This window comes from Thunnus thynnus, chromosome 17 (assembly GCF_963924715.1).
Source record: "Thunnus thynnus chromosome 17, fThuThy2.1, whole genome shotgun sequence".
Lineage (NCBI taxonomy): Eukaryota > Metazoa > Chordata > Actinopteri > Scombriformes > Scombridae > Thunnus > Thunnus thynnus.
This window is the reverse complement of record NC_089533.1, coordinates 1001858-1023793: the sequence shown is the minus strand read 5'-3', so window position 1 is coordinate 1023793 and position 21936 is coordinate 1001858. Positions and strand designations below refer to the sequence as shown.

The following is a 21936-nucleotide window of genomic DNA, read 5'->3' as shown; positions in this document are numbered from 1 at the left end:
ATTGTTTAATTGTAGCCTTTTGTAGCTTTAAATATAAAGCCTAACTGTACTTTTTAATCAGTAGTCAGATGAAATGCATTTAATTGTTTATAAGACGTAATATAATTAGTTGTCTTTGCTGTAAAAATCAGTGTCCCGATAAATATGAATAACATGACTGAGGGAAGGAAAAGAGGTTCTTATTGGGTTTATAAGTGTCATAATAAATGACAGTAAATTCTTGTGAATTGGTTCTTGTGAAATGGTCTGAGTTAAACTTAGACCATTTCACAAAAACATGATTAGTGTCAGTGAATATTTGTTATAGTAAGGATTAACTATAATTTACATGATTTATTGCCCATAAAATGTATTTTAGTGTTGATTTACAGTGAAAACTTGATTTCTTTCAGCTAAAACTACAAACTCATCTCTCCGCCTACATTTCCCACAATCCCTCTGTGCCGGAGAGCAGCGGGCAGCTCCACGTGCTCGGGGATTTAAACAGGCGTCTACACACCGAGCAGAGAGGGGAGGGGCGGGAAACTGTGTCACTGGGGCACGAGGCTCTCCCCGCGGTCACATGGTCCCGTTTTCTGCCGCGTGCGGGCACGGCGGCCCCCCGCGCATTCACGTCATCATCCCGCAGGGTGGCTGCGCGCGCGTGAGAGAGAAGCGGACTCGTAGTGCAGCAGACAGACATCACTTCTGTTAAAGTCACTCACAGAGGAAAAACAGATAATGGAGTCAGAGTAGAAACACTTCTTCTTCTTCTGCGGGTTTTATTCCGCGCGCTTTTCTACTTTTTCCCGTCTGTGATGCGGTTTGAGGAGCAGAAAATATTCCGGATTTTTACAAAACGCTCTCGTGCATGACTCTGTTGCAGCTCAGGATGACGACTACTGCCATGGATACAAACAACAACAACAATAACAACAACACCACAGGTAAACAACACACCTCCCCAAAATCAAATCAGTGTGATGGTTGCTGCGGTGCGCGCGCGGCGTGTGTTGAAGCTGAGGTGCCGGTTGATGCGCTCAGGTGTGGAGACTGTGGAGGAGTTCAGTGCAGCTCTGACTCTCTGAGCTTTGAATTGTTTTAAAATGTCACATCTGATACCAGATATTCAGCACGAGGAGTGATGAGCTCCGGCTGCAGGTGTAGAGAAGCGCCGCTCGTCAAGACGCACCTGGTGCATCAGGTGCGTCAGAGGACTGGCGAAGTCCTGCTGCAGGTTGAACTCAGGTGCGTTTTGACGTTCTGACGGTGCGTAAAGAACAGGTAGTCTAAACATGGGAAGCAAAATGAAGCATAAAACAAAATCAATCAATCTATCAATCAATAAAGGGTCTGTAGCTCAGTTGGTGTATTTTGACGCGCGACGCACCGCTCTTCTCTAGCAGGTAAACTGGGGCACTTAAAACAAGCTCAAGGAGCTCAAGACTCCTGCAGTACATAAAGAGCAGGTGAACTGGTAAACTGGTAAACAGGTAAACTGATAACGTTTTTTAATGTGCGAGGCTCCGCCAGTTTGTGAAGAGCATGAAGAGCGGAATCAATCAAACCAAATGATCAATAACTAAAGGAATAACAGCTCTTTACGCAGCGTCAGTAGGTCGCTCTGTGTCAGGTGCACCTGCGGCGCGTTTTGACGCTCTGCTCCGTCATTGCGAACAGATCTTTTATTATTGATTAGTGTTTTTTATTGATTGTGTCTGCTTCCACTCTGTGTGTTTAGTCGCTTTTGGTTTGATGCGGCGCGTTTTGACGCGCGACGCGACGCGGCGCACCGCTGCGTGCGCAAATAGCGTTTATTCATTTATGTATATTTATTGATTTTGTTCGATGTTCCGCTCGTGCTTTTTGGGTTTTGATGAGATTCTGCAGCTTCACGCGGATCCTGCTCTGAACTGTCTTACTGCCCCAATTACCGGCTCGTGCACCGCGTCACCAGGTGAAGATTCATGCAGAGAAACGTGTAAAGAGGAGGAAGGACAGAGGACTGACGGAGACACGTGTGTGTGTGTGTGTGTGTGTGTGTGTGTGTGTGTGTGTGTGTGTGTGTGTGTGTGGTGGGGGCGGGGATCCATCACGGGGACCGTCACCGTGATTCCGGTCGGGTTTCGGGGAACTGGGTCATGATGACAGCGGTCGGTCGGTCGGTGGGTCGATCGGTGTCAGGTGGATCAGCCGGGATGTGTATGTGTGTGCACGGACGTGTGAGTGCGCGCGCGCTCCCGCCACTATAGCAGCCGTTGCCGGTTCACATGGACCGGCAAACCGGGCCATGTGCGCTTTGTTTTCACTGAGCTCCGCGCGCTGTGATTGGCTGCTGATCAGACTGAGCTCATTGCATAATTCTCCTCCTCTCCTGCTTTCTGTCTCCGCCTCACCTGAGTGTGTGTCTGCTGCAGCTGACCGAGCTGCCTCTAAACACACTTTAAATAAAGACACAGGAATCAATAAGATGAAGGTAAAGAATCAATCATCAATCAGTATCTGTCCATCAGCTCAGTTTAATGTTTCAGCAGCCAAGTCACATGACACAGTAATAAATATGCACTCAAATCTACTGTCATTTACACATATTTATTCAACTTTATACTTCTTAGATGGAAATATTGAACATTTATTTTACAGCTTTAATATTGACTCTGCAGATTTAGATTTTACATATTAAACATGTCATCATCCTCTAAATGCATTTTATAGAGTTAACAGTATAATTCATGTTTTGGTCTCTTCAGTGATATTTACATGCTTCATGCACGTCATCATTTATTCACTCAGTCTGTTTACATTTGATTTTTATTCACACAGCTGCTGTTACACCTCAGACAACAGGAAACTCTTTTTAAAGATATTTCAACCTTTTTTATTTCAGCATAAAACCGCTCTGTGTCATCAGCTCTCTCTCTCTGTGTTTCCTGTTTCTCTTTACTGTCACACTATTCAAATGAAGGTAAAAGTGTCATCAGAGATGTTGCTGCAGGTCTGAACTACAGCTTGTAGTCTATGTAAAGATGGACGTAGCGAGATGTGAGTGGGTTGTTTCCTTTCACGCTCTGGAAACACGCCACGCTACGCCTCCGGAGGCGACGTAAACAAACTGTAGCAGCAGGATTTCACTTCTTTTTCTCCTTCTTTACTCCAAATATCAACTTCTCAAATCCATCCGTACATGTTGGAGCTGAATCAGATCAGATAAGAACAACAATTTCAAACATGACCACCAGCAGACTTATTAGAGGGTCTGAATTTAGAGATTGAGACCAGAATGACTCGTTGAAAACAATGATGAGTGTTTCTAGAGAGAAGTTGAGGCTTTCTGTTGAAGTTGGAGCATTCAGCGGCCGTCTGAGGCACTTTAAGGTGCTTCAGCATCAACACGTCGCGGCTGCTGATTGATCTGAGATTGGGTGCAGTGATGATTAGATCATGTTTGTTGAATTTTTTTGTTGCAGTACTTCAGTTTGCCACTGGGACAAAGTGGCAGCAGAAGCCCTGTGTACTCTAGATGTGCACATTTACTGTGTAGTACTTTGTTTTGTGCTGTTATGTGTATATTTAACATGAACAGTGTGTGTTGTGTTGTGTTTTACTGGTTCTTATTAGTGTCAGCTAATACTAGCTTTGCTGTCTGTTACTTCCTCCCAGACTCGTCACATGACTTGTAAACACTCTACATGTTGCTTGATAAAGTGAAAGAAAAAATTGTATTGTTGAATCATTTTAGTATTAATTGTCTTGAGCTAATTCTGTGTTGAATAACAACACAGATGGTGGCCAGATGGTTAAGGAGTGTACCACATGACCGTAACGTCCACAGGGACCTCCCCCTACATTTCCTGTTTAGATGAATACGACCACTAGCAAGATAACAGGCTTAAAAGAAAGAACTACATGTATGTGCACATACTGTGTTGTTATGACGGATTAATCTTTTGGCAACAGACAGCACATAATGTGTTCATACACATCTTTCTGTTAACCTTCCTGACGCAGCGCTTATGTCAATGTTCGTTTAACGTGTGTTTTTCCAAAACACATTCCTTTGTATGTAAAAATCTGAAAGTTTATGTTTTAATTTAAGAGTGTACAGCCTGTCACAGCAGCTTTTTATGGTCTATTTCTAGTTATTATCAATTACACTCTGGCACTTGAGAGAGCACCACATTGAACATCTGTAACTCTACTGCATCTGTGTATAAATACTAATCTACAAATCAATCATTCCAATCCTACTGCATCTGATAAAATCTACTGGTTAGACTAGTTAGGCTGAATTCACACCAGACTCGGCAATGTGTGAAAAACGCAGCCCTCCCATTCACCTGACTGGGGGGCAGTAGGTTAACTCAGTGGGAGGAGGGACTGCAGCAGCGATCCAGTAAGAAGTTGAACGGGTAAACTCAACGTGACATCACACTGCGTTGGCCAATCACATACATGGAAGTGTACATGCCTGGTGGTTTCCTTTGTAACATGAACGTCGTATTTGACTGTTTACTTTGTGAACATTGATAAAGATAAAACAGCTGCTTCCAGAGTGGTAAAGTCCTGTCTGTGAGCGTTACAAACCGCTGCGGGTGTTTTGGCTTCTGAGAAGTCCTTAAATATATTAATCTGTAACTCCAAGACGACTTCCTGGATCGTATTTTATTGTCTCACCGGTATCTCAAACACCACTGCAGCCTCCTGCGTCGCCGGATTGACGGATTTGGTCTAAAATGCAGCTTTAGAGTACGACTTTTGTCTTTTTTATTATCTGTATGTATATACATATATGTATAGTATATATATAGTAACTCCAGTGTAGATCTGTCCGCGTCATTATTAGACGCCAAGAGACTGATGACGTCTATATGAGGTGACCTTTTCCTCATCAGTAGGAGGCCGGTTGGGTGGACGACTCGATCGTTAGACGGACTTTGTTGCAGACCACTGGTTGAAAGCCCAACGTGTTGCTATAGAGACAACAGAGGGTACCTCGTGCATCTGTATGAGACGCCAGAGGGGCGGGACAAAGCGTCGGTATTTGATGACCTGGGATGAGAACATGTTGGCCCAATCCATTTAGCCATACCCTCCTCCTTAGTATGTTGTTCTGAAGAGCTTTATTATCCCTCCGTGGCCCGTCGTTGTCATCGGGGGGGTCTCCTGTATAACCTCCCCTCTCTCAAAGAGCTCCAAGCTCTCTCGACAACATTTCTGCTTCTTTCTCCCTTCATATGTCTAACATTGAATAACAGTAACATTAAGTTATGTTTCTTTGACACATCAGTGTGGTACTGAAAGTTGTTTTCCTGGACATTAAATATGAAACTATATGTCTGATTTCTTCCCATTTTATCATAATTTTTGTCATTATGAATTAAATTTTACTTTGTTATTGTTTTGTTTTTGTCAGTGAAAAAACGTTGATGAAAACTATGATGAAAATAATTCGTCAATGAAATGATCATTTAATCTAACTAGAGCTGCAATGATTAGTTGATTAATTTGTTTCCAACTGTTAAATGAATCGACAACTATTTTGATAATAGGTTAATTGTTTTGAGTAAATGAATAAAGAATAAAATGTCCAAATTCTCTCATTTCATCTTCTTAATGTGAAGATTTTCTGGCTGTCCATTCTGTAGCCTTGGTTGCTAAGGTGGTTGCTAGGGTGGTTGCTAAGGTGTTTCCATGTGTTGTTCAGCTCCAACATGTACGGATGGATTTGACAAGTTGACATTTGGAGTAAAGAAGGAGAAGAAGAAGTGAAATCCTGCTACTATAGTTTGTTTACGTAGCCTCCGGAGCCGGAGGAAGCTTCCTGAAGCTGACCAATCAGAACAGAGTGGGCTCATCAGGAGGCGGGGCCTTAAAGAGACAGGAGCTAAAACGGCCTGTTTCAGACAGAGGCTGAACTGAGGGGCTGCATAAAGGACCAGTAGAAGATAAATAGGCAAGTTTATTTGTATAGCACATTTCAACAACAAGGCAATTCAAAGTGCTTTACATAAAGTATAAAAGCCATCAAGACACAAGTAAAAAGACATTTAAATACAATTTAAGAGTGTTAAATTTGGAAATAAAAAGAAGCTAAAAAGGAATAAGACAGATAAAACAAGAGAATAAAAGTTACAGTTCAGTGTAAAATAACCATAAAATTTGGTTTAATAAAAGGAAGCGAAAAAACGCTTTAAAAGAACTGAGAAATAAGGAGTTTTTAACTGTAAATCATGCAAAGATATTCCAGTAGAGCCCAGCAGAATATAAATATTATTAATATTTAATTAGATAAGTATTAAATAAATCCTACGACATACTTCTTCAGTGCTTTAGTGTCTTTGAGCAAGGCAGTAAACTCTTCCCTGCTTCACAGATAGTTTGAATCCAGTGTGAGACATTAGTCACATGTTCTCCTCCTCTGTTTCCACGAACATCAGCTCCACAACTGTTTATCTGTGTGATCCTGTTTATCTATCGCTGTGAGGACTGTACTCATTTTATTTGTGTGTGTGTGTGTGTGTGTTCAGGTATTCCTCATGTTGTGGGGACTCGCTGCCTTATAGGGACAAAAAGTAAAAGTCCCCTTAACGTACATTAATAATTTTAGGGTGAAGATGTGGTTTAGAGTTAAGGTTAGTTTAGGGTTATATTAAGGTAAGTTCAGGGTTATATTAAGGTTAGTTTAGGGTTATATTAAGGTAAGTTCAGGGTTATATTAAGGTTAGTTTAGGGTTATATTAAGGTAAGTTCAGGGTTATATTAAGGTAAGTTCAGGGTTATATTAAGGTTAGTTCAGGGTTATATTAAGGTTAGTTTAGGGTTATATTAAGGTTAGTTTAGGGTTATGGTTAGGATAAGTCTTCAGGAAAGGAATGTAAGTCTATGTAATGTCCTCTGAAGTGATGGAAACATGATTGTGTGTGTGTGTGTGTTTGTGTGTGTTGGTAATGAATGGAGGGAACGTGAGAGCAGGGAGGGGGAGGGGTGTCCGCGTGGTCTCGTTGCGGAGCCTCCTGTGTGGAGGACGCACGTGGCTCAGGGGCGTGACTGAGAACACACGAGCTTCCCGCCGAGCCACACGAGGGAGAGACAGAGAGGCTGAACCTCGACTATTATCTTATAGTACTGATTCTATAATATTACTGTAGCGCTGTATATACTTCTTATCAATGTTTATCTTATAGTATCTGTATCATATTTCTATAATATTTAATTAGTACTGTATGTACTTCTTCTCCAAACAGTCTAATAGGACTTTTACTCACCATGAGTCATAGACCTTATTATAAATGTTACCAAAATTTTGCATTAATTGTCTGGATTAACCAACAGATTGTCTGATTAAATTATATAATAATAATCAATCATAGTTTTTATTGATATTTAATATCTGGAGAAATATTTGAATAATGCAACAAAAACTGGAGGTTTCAAAGTTGTATTCACAGTTTGCTCCAGTTGTTCATCAGGAAAGTTGTTTGTGTTCTTGACGCCACATGCAGCAGACATGTGAGTCAAAGTGGACGGGTGTCTTCAGCTCGTACTGTCTCAGCGGTTCGTGTGTCTGTCATGGTGACCCAGTTACTTAGACAGGAGGCCTCGCTGTTTGTCGGTCGTTATGTAACAGATGAAATGGATCAGACATGTTTACATCATCAGCTCTGTCTCATGGCCCTCGGTTTACAACAAGCTGAATATCTGAACACAAAGTCGGGCATGTTTTGGAGGAGTGTTTGGTCTCTGAGGATCCAGTCAGAGCAGCATTTATAACGACTCGTTTCAGTTGATTCATTAACGAGGGTGAAGTAGATCTTCAAAGATTTAAAGAGGACATGTTCTGCTTTTTGTGGTTTTCTGTTATTTATGTCCTGTTCTGATGTTGGATGTTAAACACGACCAAAGCTCCAAAACTTTTGTAGAACATTAGTAGAAATGCTGCCTGCAGGTCAAAGGGAGGCGGGGCTTAAAGAGACAGGAGCTAAAACGGCCTGTTTCAGACAGAGGCTGAACTGAGAGGCTGAATTAACGACCAGTAGAAGATAAATAAGGAGTTTATAACTGGAAATCATGCAAAGATATTCCAGTAGAGGCCCAGAATATAAATATAGAGGCTGGAAATGTGCAGAATATGTTTCCTTTTCAGTTAAACTTGAACTCAGCACTAGTTTGAGCTTTGACACAGAAATTAACTGAATGTTTGTGTTCCAGTTTGGTTTTTCTGTGTATTATCAGATAAAATGAGTGTAAATGATTATGGTGTGTTTAGAGGAGGACAGAAGGAGGAAACAACAGAGCCGAAGGTGTGGCGTGGAGCACATGTGAAGGGGCGGGGCCAGCAACAGCAGGACAGGGCCGGTGCACATGCTCGGTTACCATGGTGACACCTGACACAGTGACCCTGTGACCTTGTGTGTCAGCGTGAGTCCTGACAGAGTTACGCAACCGAAGGAATGAATGAACAGCTGTGTTCGTTGTTCTCATTAACAAACACTGAGCTGATGATTTATCTTCCTCCTCACTGTCGTCTGCTGCCAGATGTATCACTGACTGCATATAAATATGGATGACATGACAAAACATCTGGATCGCCCCCTGGTGGCGAGCTGCAGTATATGTTAGCGGATGGGACATGAGCCAAACTAAAAAAATCAAAGTACGAGTCAAATAAATTTTTCACGCTGCATAGCAGCAGGAAGTGGCAACGCGTCGTCCATATTTATAAACCGTCTATGGGAAATACTCACTAGAGCACCAAATGTTGATTCATCCACTGCTGAAAATAGTCCTCAACAAATGCACCGTTTCCTCCTGTTTGTTAAAAACTACAGTGAGCAGCTGTTCCCGGAAATTACTGAACCTTCTTTAAACATGAAACTATATATTTGCTATTATTATTATTATTATTATTATTATTATTATTATTATTATTATTGCTGTAATATCTGATGTCTCTTTATTGGGCTTTGATAAGACTTTATAGGCTAACAGCAGAGTTTAACATCAGAGATATCAGATCAGAAGCAGCTGTTTTAAGGTTTGTGTTGTATTTGAAGACACTGACAGTCTGATGTCATGTTACATATTAATCCAAATATATCAAACTCCAGCAACGTTTGTAGAATATAGAGCAACTTTATTGTAAAACCAACATGTTTCGGCTTGTGGTCTTCATCAGGGTCATCATGAAACACATTATAAGCAACATGTTTGTAGGTATGAAGCAGAAAAAAAATCAAAAAGGTAAAAAAAAAATATAAAAGACAACCAATCATGTACATCCAGACACATAACAGCCAATGGGGCGTCTACAAACATGGGTTGGGTATATGGTGATATGGCTGAAGGCCAATCGTTGTCCAAGAGAGGTGGGGGGGGGGGGGGTCCACTAAGAGACAAGGTGACACCATATTTGGTCCATTAACTGGAGAAGTGCAGCTAAGGGCTCATAGTTGAGTTTGTAATCCAACATGTGCCTGTTTAATATGGCAAACTTTAAATAACACTTTAATCCTGTTACAACAACGTTTCATATTATTAGCATGAAATCTGAAAACATAGAGGATTTTTTTATGGGCACGTTTTAGTACTTTTTGTGTTTATGCAGGAAAAAAGTGAGTCAGAAAGTAGTGAGACAGACTGACATGATGTTGTTTAGAGTCTGCACAAGCAGAAAAATACTGGAATGAAATAACAGGAGCTATTTTTAAAACCTTCAAAATGACACTCAGGTGTTAAAAAGTGAACCTTCATGAAGGGCACGTGAGCGTCAGACAGTTAACGAGGTGTCATAAGACAACAACATGTGTGTGCTGAGTGTGTTTGCGTGTTTAAAGCAGCAGCAGCAGCATGTATGTGCGCTCTGTGTGTGTTTAGCAGCTGACAGACGGTCATGCAGACTAAACCGAGGCGTCACGTGCAGCTCTGACACGTGGGAAACACACACACACACAGAGCTGCTCGAGTCGCTGCTGCTGCAGGATGGCAACACACACTCTTATAAACCACATCTACATCCTGCACATGCATGTATGAAACGCTGCCTGGATGTGTTTCTATCAACGTTTTGAAGGAGCCTTTCTGTTGAATGTCAAGTGAACATATTTTATTAGTTTTCCTGCAGGATCGTCTCCTGACAGTTTCTTTATGGTTCAACTTGAACCACGAGACATTGAAATAAAATCTTTCCTCTCCATTTTTAATGAGGCAGAAGGTTTAGATGTCATTTTAAGGATTTTTTGTGTGTAAAACTGAATCAGACACATAATTGTTCCAAGCAGAGTGTTTTTATATATCTTCATACATGTCTGGAAGGAATCTTTTAAGTGTTTTAGTATCTAAACTAGAACTGCAACTAAGCATTATTCTCATTATCGATCAGTCTTTTGATTATTTTGATTATTATCGTTTACTCCATGAAATGTAAAAAAAAATAGTGAAAAAATACCAGTAAACACTTCCCAGAGACCAAGGTGACGCCTTCAACTGTCTGGTTTTATTCAGTCAGTAAGATGTTCAGTCTACAATCATATAAAACTAAGAAAAACAGAAAATCTTATTATTTGAACAGCGGTGGAAGAAGCACTGAGATCTGTTACTGCAGTAAAAGTACATGAAGTATTATGAGCTTGATGTAGTTAAAGTATGAAAGTAAACTTTCCACATTTAGTGTCATATTTATCATAAATATATTATTGGAATATTAATACTGATGCTAATCATCTGAGACTGTTGGATATTCTAATCTATAACAAATCTGTTTTATAGTTATTTTATGAGGATGATCACATGTTTTATGTATAAAATGTTCTGAAAAGTAACTAAAGCTGTTAAATAAATGTAGTGGAGTAGAAAGTACAATATTTCCATCTGAAATGTAGAAAGTAGCATCACATGGAAATACTCAAGTAAAGTACAAGTACCTCAAACTGAACTTAGTTGCTTCCCGTCGCTGCATTTGAGAAGCTGGAACAGAGAATGTTTGGTTTTATTTGACTGTTTTAGGCTGAAAAATGACTGAAACAATTAATTCATGATGAATAAAAGCACTTTATGTTTTTCTGTTGATCTACTAATCAGCTGACGCTCCCTCTGGCGCCACCATGAGGCCGACTCTTTAGTTCTTTACTGAAATATCTCGACAACTGTTGGACGGATTTCTGTGAAATTAGTTTCACACGTTCATGTTCCTCAGAGGATGAATTGTAATGACTTTGATCCTCTGACTTTTCATGTAGCGCCACCATCTGGTCGACATATTGATTATTTTATGAGGAAATTTGTGCTTCATCAGCCTCATCAGCTGTGTGGAGGCGGCAGAAACATTCTCGTCTGTTCGGTCGGTCTGTTTGTTTCTGTGATGCTCTGCTGTTCATCATCTCGTCCTCACGTGGCGTCAACACCTCGTCCAGCCGCCGGCGTCCGTCCGTCGCTCTGCGTCTCCTGCTCTTCTTCTCATGTAAACGTTGTCAGTCTGCAATCACCTGATCTTGACGCAGCAGGTTGCTTTTCTGCAGTTTGTCAGGTAGAAAATAAAACGGTGCACGTGAGGAGCTTGAGGAGTGAAAACAGATCTAGAGGAGGGTGGACAGTTTAATGTAAACGGTACGATCATCAGCTTCAGGCTTTAATGTTCTGTGAGGACGTTTCAGAGACCAGAGAGAGAGAGAGCTGCAGATTAAAAAACCCCCCAAACTATGTTATTGTTGTAGATGAACTTATGCAAGTTTTGCATGTATCTAGTATTTTAATTTAAAATGTTTATTATGTTCTAAATATTTTGTGTATTACTTTTCAAAAATTCATTACGTTTTGTTTTATTCTGTCACAAAATAGCCAACACATGACACACATTTCCTCATATTCAGCTGAAGAACAGACAGAAAACGTGTCACATGTTGTACAGACGGTAAAGACAAATAAAACCAACTCGACCTGCTTTCAGTAACGGTTCACGTCTCTGACAGCGTTCTGTAGAGTAGAAGCATCAAGTAAAATACCTTTAAAACTCTACTCAAGTACAGTATTTGAGTTCATGTATTTACCAGCGTTGAGAAACGTGTATTTTGTTATATTATCATCAGTATAAGTGAATCTGTCTGCTAACAGGGTCCAGATATCATCAGATAATTCGTATTATACTGATGGATGTATGATAAGAGCTCTTATCATACATCCATGGTGATACTGACTATATGTTAAAGCTGTCGCTGGCGTCTTCACCATGGCAACGGTCGCTGAGGAGCCGCTTCCGCTATCGTACGAAACTGATAAAAACGCAAAACGAATTAGCTTGATGTCTGCAGACCTGCTCGATGTTGAATCCAAAAAGGAATAACGATAAAACGAACGGTTGATTTGGTTTTTCGTTATTTGATTCTGACATCAAAAACGTTTTTTTGTTTTTTGTTTTGAAACAAATAACAGATTTACCGTTTTTTGGTTTTTGGATCACAAATGAATTATGAATTATCCGATGACACCTGAACCTGACAGGTACTGTGTGTTTACTGTGTTCCTTCATTATGAAGAGTTTGGTCACGTTAGTTTGTTAGTTAATTGCTGTTAATAACCGTGATCATGTATAAATATCTCAGTACAAAGTCAAGAAGGCCTCATACAGAACTGCTCTCTGGAGACTGAAGACGTGATGCTGTTATTAGTCTGTGGAGCCGTTTCTAAACAAACTCTTCATGATGAAGGAACATGTGACCCAGTGTACCTGTTAGTAGATCAGTTCATTGACATGAAGACAAATATAGAAAATCACCAGAATGATCCTTTAAATTTCTTTTTAAAATAATTAGTCACTGGAGTAAAGGACAGATGCTTTATTTGGCTTTCCATGAGGAGGAGGAGGAGGAGGAGGAGGAGGAGGAGGTGGGAGGTGGTGGGTGAGGCAGGCTGTCCCCCCCCCTCCCTCCCTCCTCTCCATGTTCCCACAGTTCCTAGAAAGTCTGCTTGTTTTGAACTTTAACCGCCGCACACCCTCCTCCCCCTCTCCCCACCCCATCTGTTGCCACGGTTACAGGAAAACAGCCGTGCTTCCTTTGCATAAATATCCTCCTCACATGCTCGCAGACGGCTCCGCCCCCCTCATGGCTGGCAGCGTGAGGCGTTTAAACTGACCCCCCGACCAGCTGCTGCTCACAGGCGTCTCTGTGCTGCTTTAACTCTCGCTGTCAAAGCATCAAACAGGAGTTTCTACTTTTAAAAGCTTTTTAAAGTGTGAAGCTCTGAGCGATGCTGGTGACCAGCAGACATGTCATTTTATTTAGAACGTTGTTTCTGTCAAAATATCAACTCTTAAATAAAAAAAGAGAAACATCAAAGCAAAGGATCAGAACTTTTACACTTAAACAATAAAACAGGAACAAGTTTAATTAAAAAGACAGAATAACATGATTTAATTGGAACTGACTGCTGTTGGTTATAAAATCTTACTGATGATTTTTAAAGTTATATTTCTGACCTTTTAGTTCCTTCATGTGTTTATCTTATTTTAACTGAACGCTTATTCTCATCCTATTTTATTATTAAGTGTTTATTTTTTTACTGCTGACTTTCAGTGTGATGTGTGATTTCCCTCTGGATCAATAAAGTATTGATCTAAACATATAGTTCATACATACACACATATGTGTGTGTGTGTATAAACATATATTTATATATGTGTTCTGTTCTGTTTGAAGATCTCAAACACAAACATGACAGTCGAAGCTGTTTTCTCATTTAAATCACCTTAAAAACTGTTTTTCACTGATTTACTGAAGATTCTTTTTATTTTACGTCTTTTTCTAGTTTTATCTGCCTGCATCATTCACTTCAGTTTATCTCTGTTCTTTATGTATTTTCTTTTTTTTTATTGTAGCTGTAATTTAAAACACACTGGAAACATAAAACTTTGGGATAAAAGACATTAAAAATATATGAGTTTAAAGGTGAACTTTATATAAAAGTTTGCATAATCCCACAGTACTTGAACACAGCATCAGAAAAGTAGCGGCGAGCCTCCAGACTTGACTGAGCTCCTGTCCTCTCACTCCTGCAGGAGGTGTGATCTCCTACGTGGGTTCCTGTGGAGGTTCTCCGACCCCGACCAGTCCGGTCTCCATGTACAGCGACAACTCCAACTCCCAGCCCTGCTTCACCTCCTCCTCCTCCTCCTCCTCCTCCTCCTCCTCCTCCTCCTCATCCTTCCTCAGCAGCGGAGGCTCCAGTTCAGGCTCTGCAGGAGACGACGGCTCCTCCTCGGCCTCCTCCTCGGACGGAGGTTCACCTCGAGGCCGAGATGACGGCGGCTCTCTGAGGGCGTCACCCAGCAAGTCTGTGGCCAGTTTGACCAGTAAGTATCTGAAGCAGCTCAGTGTTGAAGGTTGTGATGGTATCATGATGCCGACAGTTAATAACATGAACACTAAAAGCTGAGCCTGCGTCATATTATTCATGTTACTGCAGAGAGAATCCAAGATAAATATGTGTGTCATCTGCATAATAATTATATATTTTATTGTTTTGCATTATTTTGCCCAACGTGAACATGTGAACGTGAAATAAAAGAGGCCCAATAATTGAGCCTTGGGGAACTCCACACACCATGTTGGTCCACTCAGATGCACTGTTGCCTGTGATGATAGTTGTTGGATGATTTACATGGAAACCAAACAGCTTTGGAGTAGTTGTAAGATGTGTTTTGTGTGTGTGTGTGTGTGTGTTGCAGAGCTGAACGGCATGGTGTTGCTGTGTAAGGTTTGTGGGGACGTGGCTTCAGGTTTTCATTATGGTGTTCACGCCTGCGAAGGCTGCAAGGTGAGATAGCATACACACACAGATGTATATCACAGCTGTCAGATCAAAGCATTTATCTTCAGTTTGTCTCCTTCCAGACTTCAATATTCAAATTTAAATAAAATAAGTCAAGAGTGAAGAGACGAGAAGTTAACCGTTGCTGTAATCGTCTTGTTTTGGGGTTTAACTCCTGACTGTGTGTCGCTGCGTCTCATCCTGCAGGGTTTCTTCCGTCGCAGCATCCAGCAGAACATCCAGTACAAGAAGTGTCTGAAGAACGAGAGCTGCATCATCATGAGGATCAACAGGAACCGCTGCCAGCAGTGTCGCTTCAAGAAGTGCCTGTCTGTGGGCATGAGCCGAGACGGTTAGTACACACCTGCACACCTGTCTGTCTGTCTGTCTGTCTGCCTGTCTGTCTGTCTGTCTGTCTGCCTGTCTGCCTGCCTGCCTGCCTGTCTGTCTGTCTGCCTGTCTGTCTGTCTGTCTGCCTGTCTGTCTGTCTGCCTGTCTGTCTGTCTGTCTGTCTGTCTGTCTGTCTGCCTGTCTGCCTGCCTGCCTGCCTGCCTGCCTGCCTGCCTGTCTGTCTGCCTGCCTGCCTGCCTGCCTGCCTGCCTGCCTGCCTGCCTGCCTGCCTGCCTGCCTGCCTGCCTGCCTGTCTGTCTGTCTGTCTGTCTGCCTGCCTGCCTGCCTGCCTGCCTGCCTGCCTGCCTGCCTGCCTGTCTGTCTGTCTGTCTGTCTGTCTGTCTGCCTGCCTGCCTGCCTGCCTGCCTGCCTGCCTGCCTGCCTGCCTGCCTGCCTGCCTGCCTGCCTGTCTGTCTGTCTGTCTGTCTGTCTGTCTGTCTGTCTGCCTGCCTGCCTGCCTGCCTGCCTGCCTGCCTGCCTGCCTGCCTGCCTGCCTGCCTGCCTGTCTGTCTGTCTGTCTGTCTGTCTGTCTGTCTGTCTGTCTGTCTGTCTGTCTGTCTGTCTGTCTGTCTGCCTGTCTGTCTGTCTGTCTGTCTGTTAGGCTTGCCGAGGTAGTCGGTGTTACCGGTGATTCGCGGTGTGCGGGCATACAGCGATCACATTACTTGTCCACAGCTCCCATGAAAAGAGACTTGAGAGAGAAGTGGAAATCCCGCCTACTTTCTCACCTGAACACACCTGACCAATCACAAGTCATAAAAACTGTCAGAGACAACCTCCCAAATTCCAACACAGAACCACGGTTTTTGTTTAACCCTGATTAACCAATTAACTAATTAGCTGCAGTTACCAGACGAGCGAGAGATTCTAAAAACCGACTTGTTGAATGTTATTCAGGCTTTTGCAGAATCTTCCATTTTGTTTTACTTCATGTCTTTATTCCTATTTTCCTATATATATTTATTAAATCTTTGTTTATCTTGTATCTTTATGATTTATGTTATTGTTCTTGTGTATAATAACTTTTACCTGCAGTTCTGTCCCGAGTCTTCATTTCATTGTACAGATGATGTGATATTCTGCACAAACGACTAATAAAGTTGAATTTGAACTTGGACTGGAACAACAACGCTGACACCTCTTCCTCTTCTTCCTCTTCCTCTTCCTCTTCTTCCTCTTCCTCTTCTTCTGTTCACAGCGGTTCGTTTCGGGCGGATCCCGAAGCGTGAGAAGCAGAGGATGCTGGCTGAGATGCAGAGCGCCATGAACAACATGGTCAACAACCAGCTGCAGAGCGACTTCCAGCTCGCCAGCCTCTCCTCTTCCTCCTCCAACTCCTCCTCCTCCTCCTCCTCCCCGTGCCCAGCGATGACCATCACCCCACAGCCTCCAGCCCTGCTGCCCTCCCCGTCTCCTCCCGCCCCCGCCTCCTCCTCCTCACCCCCTCCTCCTCTTCCTCCTCCCCCCTGTCAGAGCCCCTCCCCCTCATCTTCACCCCCCCCCAGCCCTGGGATGGACTCCACCATCGGCGCCATCACCCGCGCTTACCGCGAGACCTTCCTGTACGCTCACGACAAGCTGACCAATCCCCACGCGCCACCTCAGGAGCAGCATCACAATAACCACGCCCACCACCACAACGGGGAGGCGGAGCACTGGGGCCCCAACCGATGCCCCAACGGTTTCCATGCCGACGGCCTCAACACCATCTTCCACCATAACAACAACCTGGGGACCGGGCACTACCTGCCGCCGGACAACAGCCAAAACATCACGCATCATCACCATGGCTACAGGAGGCGGAGCTCGCACAACAGTAATCTGGTTGGGGGAGACGGTCTTGGTGATCATGTGACCCAGGGGCAGACCTGTCCAATGAGGAACCGCTCAGACATAATGCTGGTAAGAGACATGGAAATACTCAAGTAAAGCTGTGAATCTTTACTGACACGATAGATTGATGGTTTGATCGCCCTCTCCTCTCTCTCCAGGCCTGTCCAATGAACATGCAGCCTCACGCCGACCCCTCCAAGAGCCCCCAGGAGATCTGGGAGGACTTCTCGCTGTCCTTCACCCCCGCCGTCAAGGAGGTGGTGGAGTTCGCCAAACACATCCCAGGATTCAGCTCTCTGACGCAGAACGACCAGGTCACCCTGCTCAAGGCCGGCACCTTCGAGGTACGAAGCGCCGACGCCGTCTGTGATGTCACTTCAGTCACGTGATACCTCAGCTGAATAAAGCTCCGTTCAAACTTCTGTTAAAAGTCAGTTATCCTGTTAGATGTGACTCTTTAGTGCATTTTAGACCTGAATTTATAAAATAAATAAATAAATAAATAAAGTGGTGACTTTAACTGGAAAGAAGAAGTTTGAGGTTTTCCTCTTCACTTCAATAAAGTAAAGTTTCCATGGAGCCCCTAGTGGCCACCAGAGGAACTTTTATCAGCTTCAACATTTCTTCCTCTCCTCTTCCTCGCAGGTGCTGATGGTGCGCTTTTCCTCCCTGTTCAACGTGAAGGAGCAGACGGTGACCTTCATCTCCGGCGCCACCTACAGCCTGGAGGAGCTGCGGGCGATGGGCATGAGCGAGATGCTGGGAGCCATGTTCGACTTCAGCCACAAACTGGCGACGCTGGAGCTGAGCTCCGAGGAGCTGGGGCTGTTCACCGCCGTGGTGCTGGTGTCTGCAGGTGAGGAGGAGGAGGAGGATCACCTTTATCTCAAAGTTCACTAAGGCCTCCGATCTTTCTGCAGGTTTATAACGCTAACAGCATCAAGAAAACTCATTTTAATGTTTTAAATCTTTGATTTCAGACTAAAATAAACAAAAGCAGCTTCTCATTTTTAACCAGCGACCGAGGAGGAAATGACAACTGGTAGCAGATTTATCAGCTGCAGCTTGGACTGGTCTTTCCCAACATACGTAACTGTAAACAGCACATAAAACAAAGAGTTCTGCATTTAACTGAAGCATGAAACAGGAAACACAGCTGATTGAATTACAGCAGATACTCGTTATTCACCAGCTCGCCTCTTTTCATTTCATTAAATAAAAAGCTAGAAAGCTAATTAAACTAACATTAGCTCCATGAGCTGCTTTAAACTTTTTAACAAGTCAAGTTAATTTTATTTGTATAGATCAATATAACAAATCACAAATTAGCCTCAGAAGGTTTTGTGTGCACAGAAAGACCAAGAATGACAAATTACTTATTTAAATGAACAGACAAACACAGTTATAGATGGATTTATAACATGTATGAAGAGAATGATGTTTCCAGCTGATTGGGTAGAAACTGCAGCATCTTTAATTATCAGTTAATCTACAGATTCACTTTCCAGAGCACAAGCTGGCATTAAACTGCATCTTTAAATTCTTTGTTTAACTGTCAAACTGATATTAAGTTTACTGTTATATATGACAAATAGAAGCAGCAAATCCTCACAACTTTATTCTCGACTGTTAAGTTCTTTAACAGTTTCTTCTTCCTGTCCTCCTCAGACCGCTCCGGGATCGAGAGCGTGTTGTCGGTGGAGCAGCTGCAGGAGAACCTGATCAGAGCGCTGCGCTCGCTGGTCAACAAGTCGACCGTTGCCCCCGGCAACAACCATCACAACATGGACTCACCGCGCTTCACCAAACTGCTGCTGAAGCTGCCCGACCTGCGGACGCTCAACAACATGCACTCCGAGAAGCTGCTGTCCTTCCGCATCGATGCCTGATGACGTCACCGATGACGTCACCGATGACGTCTCTCGTCAGGCCGGCTTCCTGCGCTTGCTGATGACGCCGTAACATGGAGCTCTCCATCGCCGTGACGATAGCTCATCCCAACATCATCCGAACATGCTGATGATTTCATCGCCGCCAATATGCCGCTCTGACACGTACAGCAGCGTCATAAATACTGGCGTGGTGATGATGTCATCAGCACACAGTTTGCCGCCAAAATGTGAGTCTTACAGGGTGGATTCTTTGCCAGCTGAGTAACGGAACAGTCAGACTGTTTTACCCAGAGACCGACATTAATAAAATGTATAGAGCTAGCTTAGCACAAAGACTGGAAGCAGAGGGAAACTGTTAGCTTAGCCGCGTCTTTATTCCACAACGACCCCTGAGGAATTTATACATATATAATATAACAGTTTCATACATGTATGTAAAAATATGGAAATAAAGTTAGTTGTTGTGCAGTAATGAACCAAGCTAGGCTAAACATGGACCTTTTTTTGTTTTTGTAGCTACCAAAACATCAGCTAGCTAAATGTTGGATTTGCTAACTGACTGTAGCTACTATAGCTAACTATAAATAGCTCACATACTCAACATTATGTTAGCTGCTTATAGCTACACTGGCTAGTTAACATGACAGTCTTTGTGCTAAGCTAGGCTAAACAAATCCTGCTAAACACAACATGTTTTTGTTGTCAAACAGTTTTTAACACAGCTAATGAGCTACGATAGCTTAGCTTCCTCCATTTTAGACTCTCTGGCTCACTGTTCCAGCTCGCTATTGGTGCTAATTCATGTGTCAAAGTTCACCAAACTAGAGAGATTCACTTTACCTCCGTGAGCTAATCGACTGATCGCAGAGGTTTTAAACGCTGGAGCGAGCAGGTTGTGACTCTGGGAAAACGGGGAACAAAATATCCGACTGCTTCAGGAGGAAGGACGCGTCCAGAACTTCCAGGCTCCGCGATGACTCGATCATTTTTTTTTGGAAAAAGCACACAAGCAAAGACAAACAGACTTGTTGAAGAGGATACTGTGTGTTTCTCAGTTTTTATTGTTTTTATGTCTTAACTTCATCGTCCTACTTTTAATATTTAAAAACCTTTTATGGTCGGAGTCCAGCTGCCTTCAACCCAACATCACCAGCCAATAGAACAACAGACCGGCAGTGACGGACAGCTCCACGGGCCAATGAGACGCAGGAGGAGGGACGCTGTGCTGAACTACATTTTAAAAATGACAGATTTAAGCAACAGCGTCGTCTCTATAACAAACATATGCAGTAGAACTTGTGTACAAACAAACAAAACTGTAAATACTCATGAATATCCAGTTATACTTGAACTGTTTGAAGAACTGTGTACAACACACAAAGATATATTATATATATATATATGTTAATATGAATATATGCCTGTGCAAATGTTATGACTGTAAACATGTGTGGGGCACATACTGTTTGAAATGCATCTAATGGAAATGAGGTATTCTGATGTATGTATTTTAATCTGTGTTTGAAGACATTATACATAAAGACATTATATATAAATATACACACAAGCATCCTGTCTGATTTTTTTCTCTTGAGCTTCAATATAAAGCTGCAATGGTTGTTTGTTCATTTAGTCTATAAAATATCTAATTCAGAGCTGCAATTATTAGTGGATCAACAGAAAATTAATCTGCAAACAAATATTCTGTAGCTTCAGATTCTCTTTTTTATTCATAAAAATAATTATTAGTGAAGCTCTGGTCCTAATAACTCCAAATGTCCGTCAGTAGCTCCAAAGAGTCAGTTTCACTTTTTATTAAAAATTCAGAAACTACTGAACTACTCAAACACGGGACACAATTAAATATTCTACCATTAATGACCTGTAATAAATCATATGTGAGAAATTATTCTCCACTCAGACGTTCATTTACTAGCTTAAGAGCTTTAACTGCAAAAAGCCAGTAGGATCTGTTAACTTCTATTTTTAAGGTTTTTCCACATAAAACATGTTTGCAGTTATATAAAATAAACTTTTTATGTTCTTTTGCTCTTTTTCAAAACTATTAAAACAGCAGAAATAAGCTATAAAATTAAAATTACTACTGAAAAACCAGCTGAGAAATGCTGACTGGGATGTTTTATAGGTGAAAGCACAAATCTCAACTTTGGTCCAAAACCAGCTGATAGTTTTCATCACCGTTAAAGATCATTTCCCTTAACGTGATTTATAGTAGTCTGAATCTAATGCAACAAATAACTGATCATCGCAGCAGCACTGAATCCTCTCAGCTGATTCTGCAAGATGACTCATAAATGAACAGATTAACTGAAACATTGGACTGAAATTTAGTGATTTATGACACAAACAGACACTTTGAATGTTGGGAAAGAGCGTCTGGTGGGAAGAGAGAGCAGCTTTGTCACAGAAGAAACTAATTCTGTTATATATTGTTAAATACAATAACTAACAGACTAAATAAACCATAAAATAGAGTAAAATAAAGAGATAGAACTATAACTTTACCTCTAATATGTACTGAATATAATACGCTAATATAATGATCATCCTTTAATACTAAACAGGATTAACTCCATATTTAGTATATGTATTATAATAATACTTTACTATTTTCTTATTAATATATATTTATTTTATATATTTATATAACTGTATTTATAACTCAAGATACTGAGAGACGCTTTACATAAACAGTAAAAGAAAAAGTGAATAATTAACTTCCACAGATGTTTTCTTGAAGTGCAGAACAACAGACTGGATTGTAAATATTAACAGCAGGTGAATCGATAATATCACAGATCAATAATGTTATGTGAAGCACAGACAGAAATCTAAATGATCCATTCTGATCAGCTCCACGTTGCCAGCAGTTTCTGGGAGAGTCGGTCACACAGAAGAAGAAGAAGAAGAAGAAGAAGAAGGAGAAGAAGAAGTGGGTCAAACTGAAGCCTCATAACCAACTTTCCTCTCTGCTCTCTGATTGGTCAGCAGCTGCAAAAACCCCAACATCCCCTCCAGCCAA

The 21936-nt window shown here is 42.0% G+C and overlaps 1 protein-coding gene across 1 annotated transcript; it reads left to right on the top strand.

The window, feature by feature from the left end:
- Positions 1-517: 517 nt before the first annotated feature.
- nr1d1 (nuclear receptor subfamily 1, group d, member 1) lies at positions 518-20453 on the top strand. The gene is made up of 8 exons (XM_067570813.1): positions 518-926; positions 14027-14320; positions 14696-14784; positions 14986-15130; positions 16367-17070; positions 17160-17345; positions 17647-17857; positions 18670-20453. Exons 1-8 carry the CDS (start codon positions 851-853, stop codon positions 18888-18890), a joined length of 1926 nt encoding a protein of 641 aa, XP_067426914.1. The 5' UTR covers positions 518-850; the 3' UTR covers positions 18891-20453.
- Positions 20454-21936: the final 1483 nt, after the last annotated feature.

What these genes read in the sequence shown, in the direction of transcription:
- nr1d1 (XM_067570813.1), top strand. Translation starts at nt 851, where the DNA reads ATGACTCTGTTGCAGCTCAGGATGACGACTACTGCCATGGATACAAAC. An exon ending in GTCTGTGGCCAGTTTGACCA is followed by an intron (nt 14,321 to 14,695) that starts GTAAGTATCTGA and finishes TGTGTGTTGCAG; the next exon opens with AGCTGAACGGCATGGTGTTG. An exon ending in TGTGGGCATGAGCCGAGACG is followed by an intron (nt 15,131 to 16,366) that starts GTTAGTACACAC and finishes TTCTGTTCACAG; the next exon opens with CGGTTCGTTTCGGGCGGATC.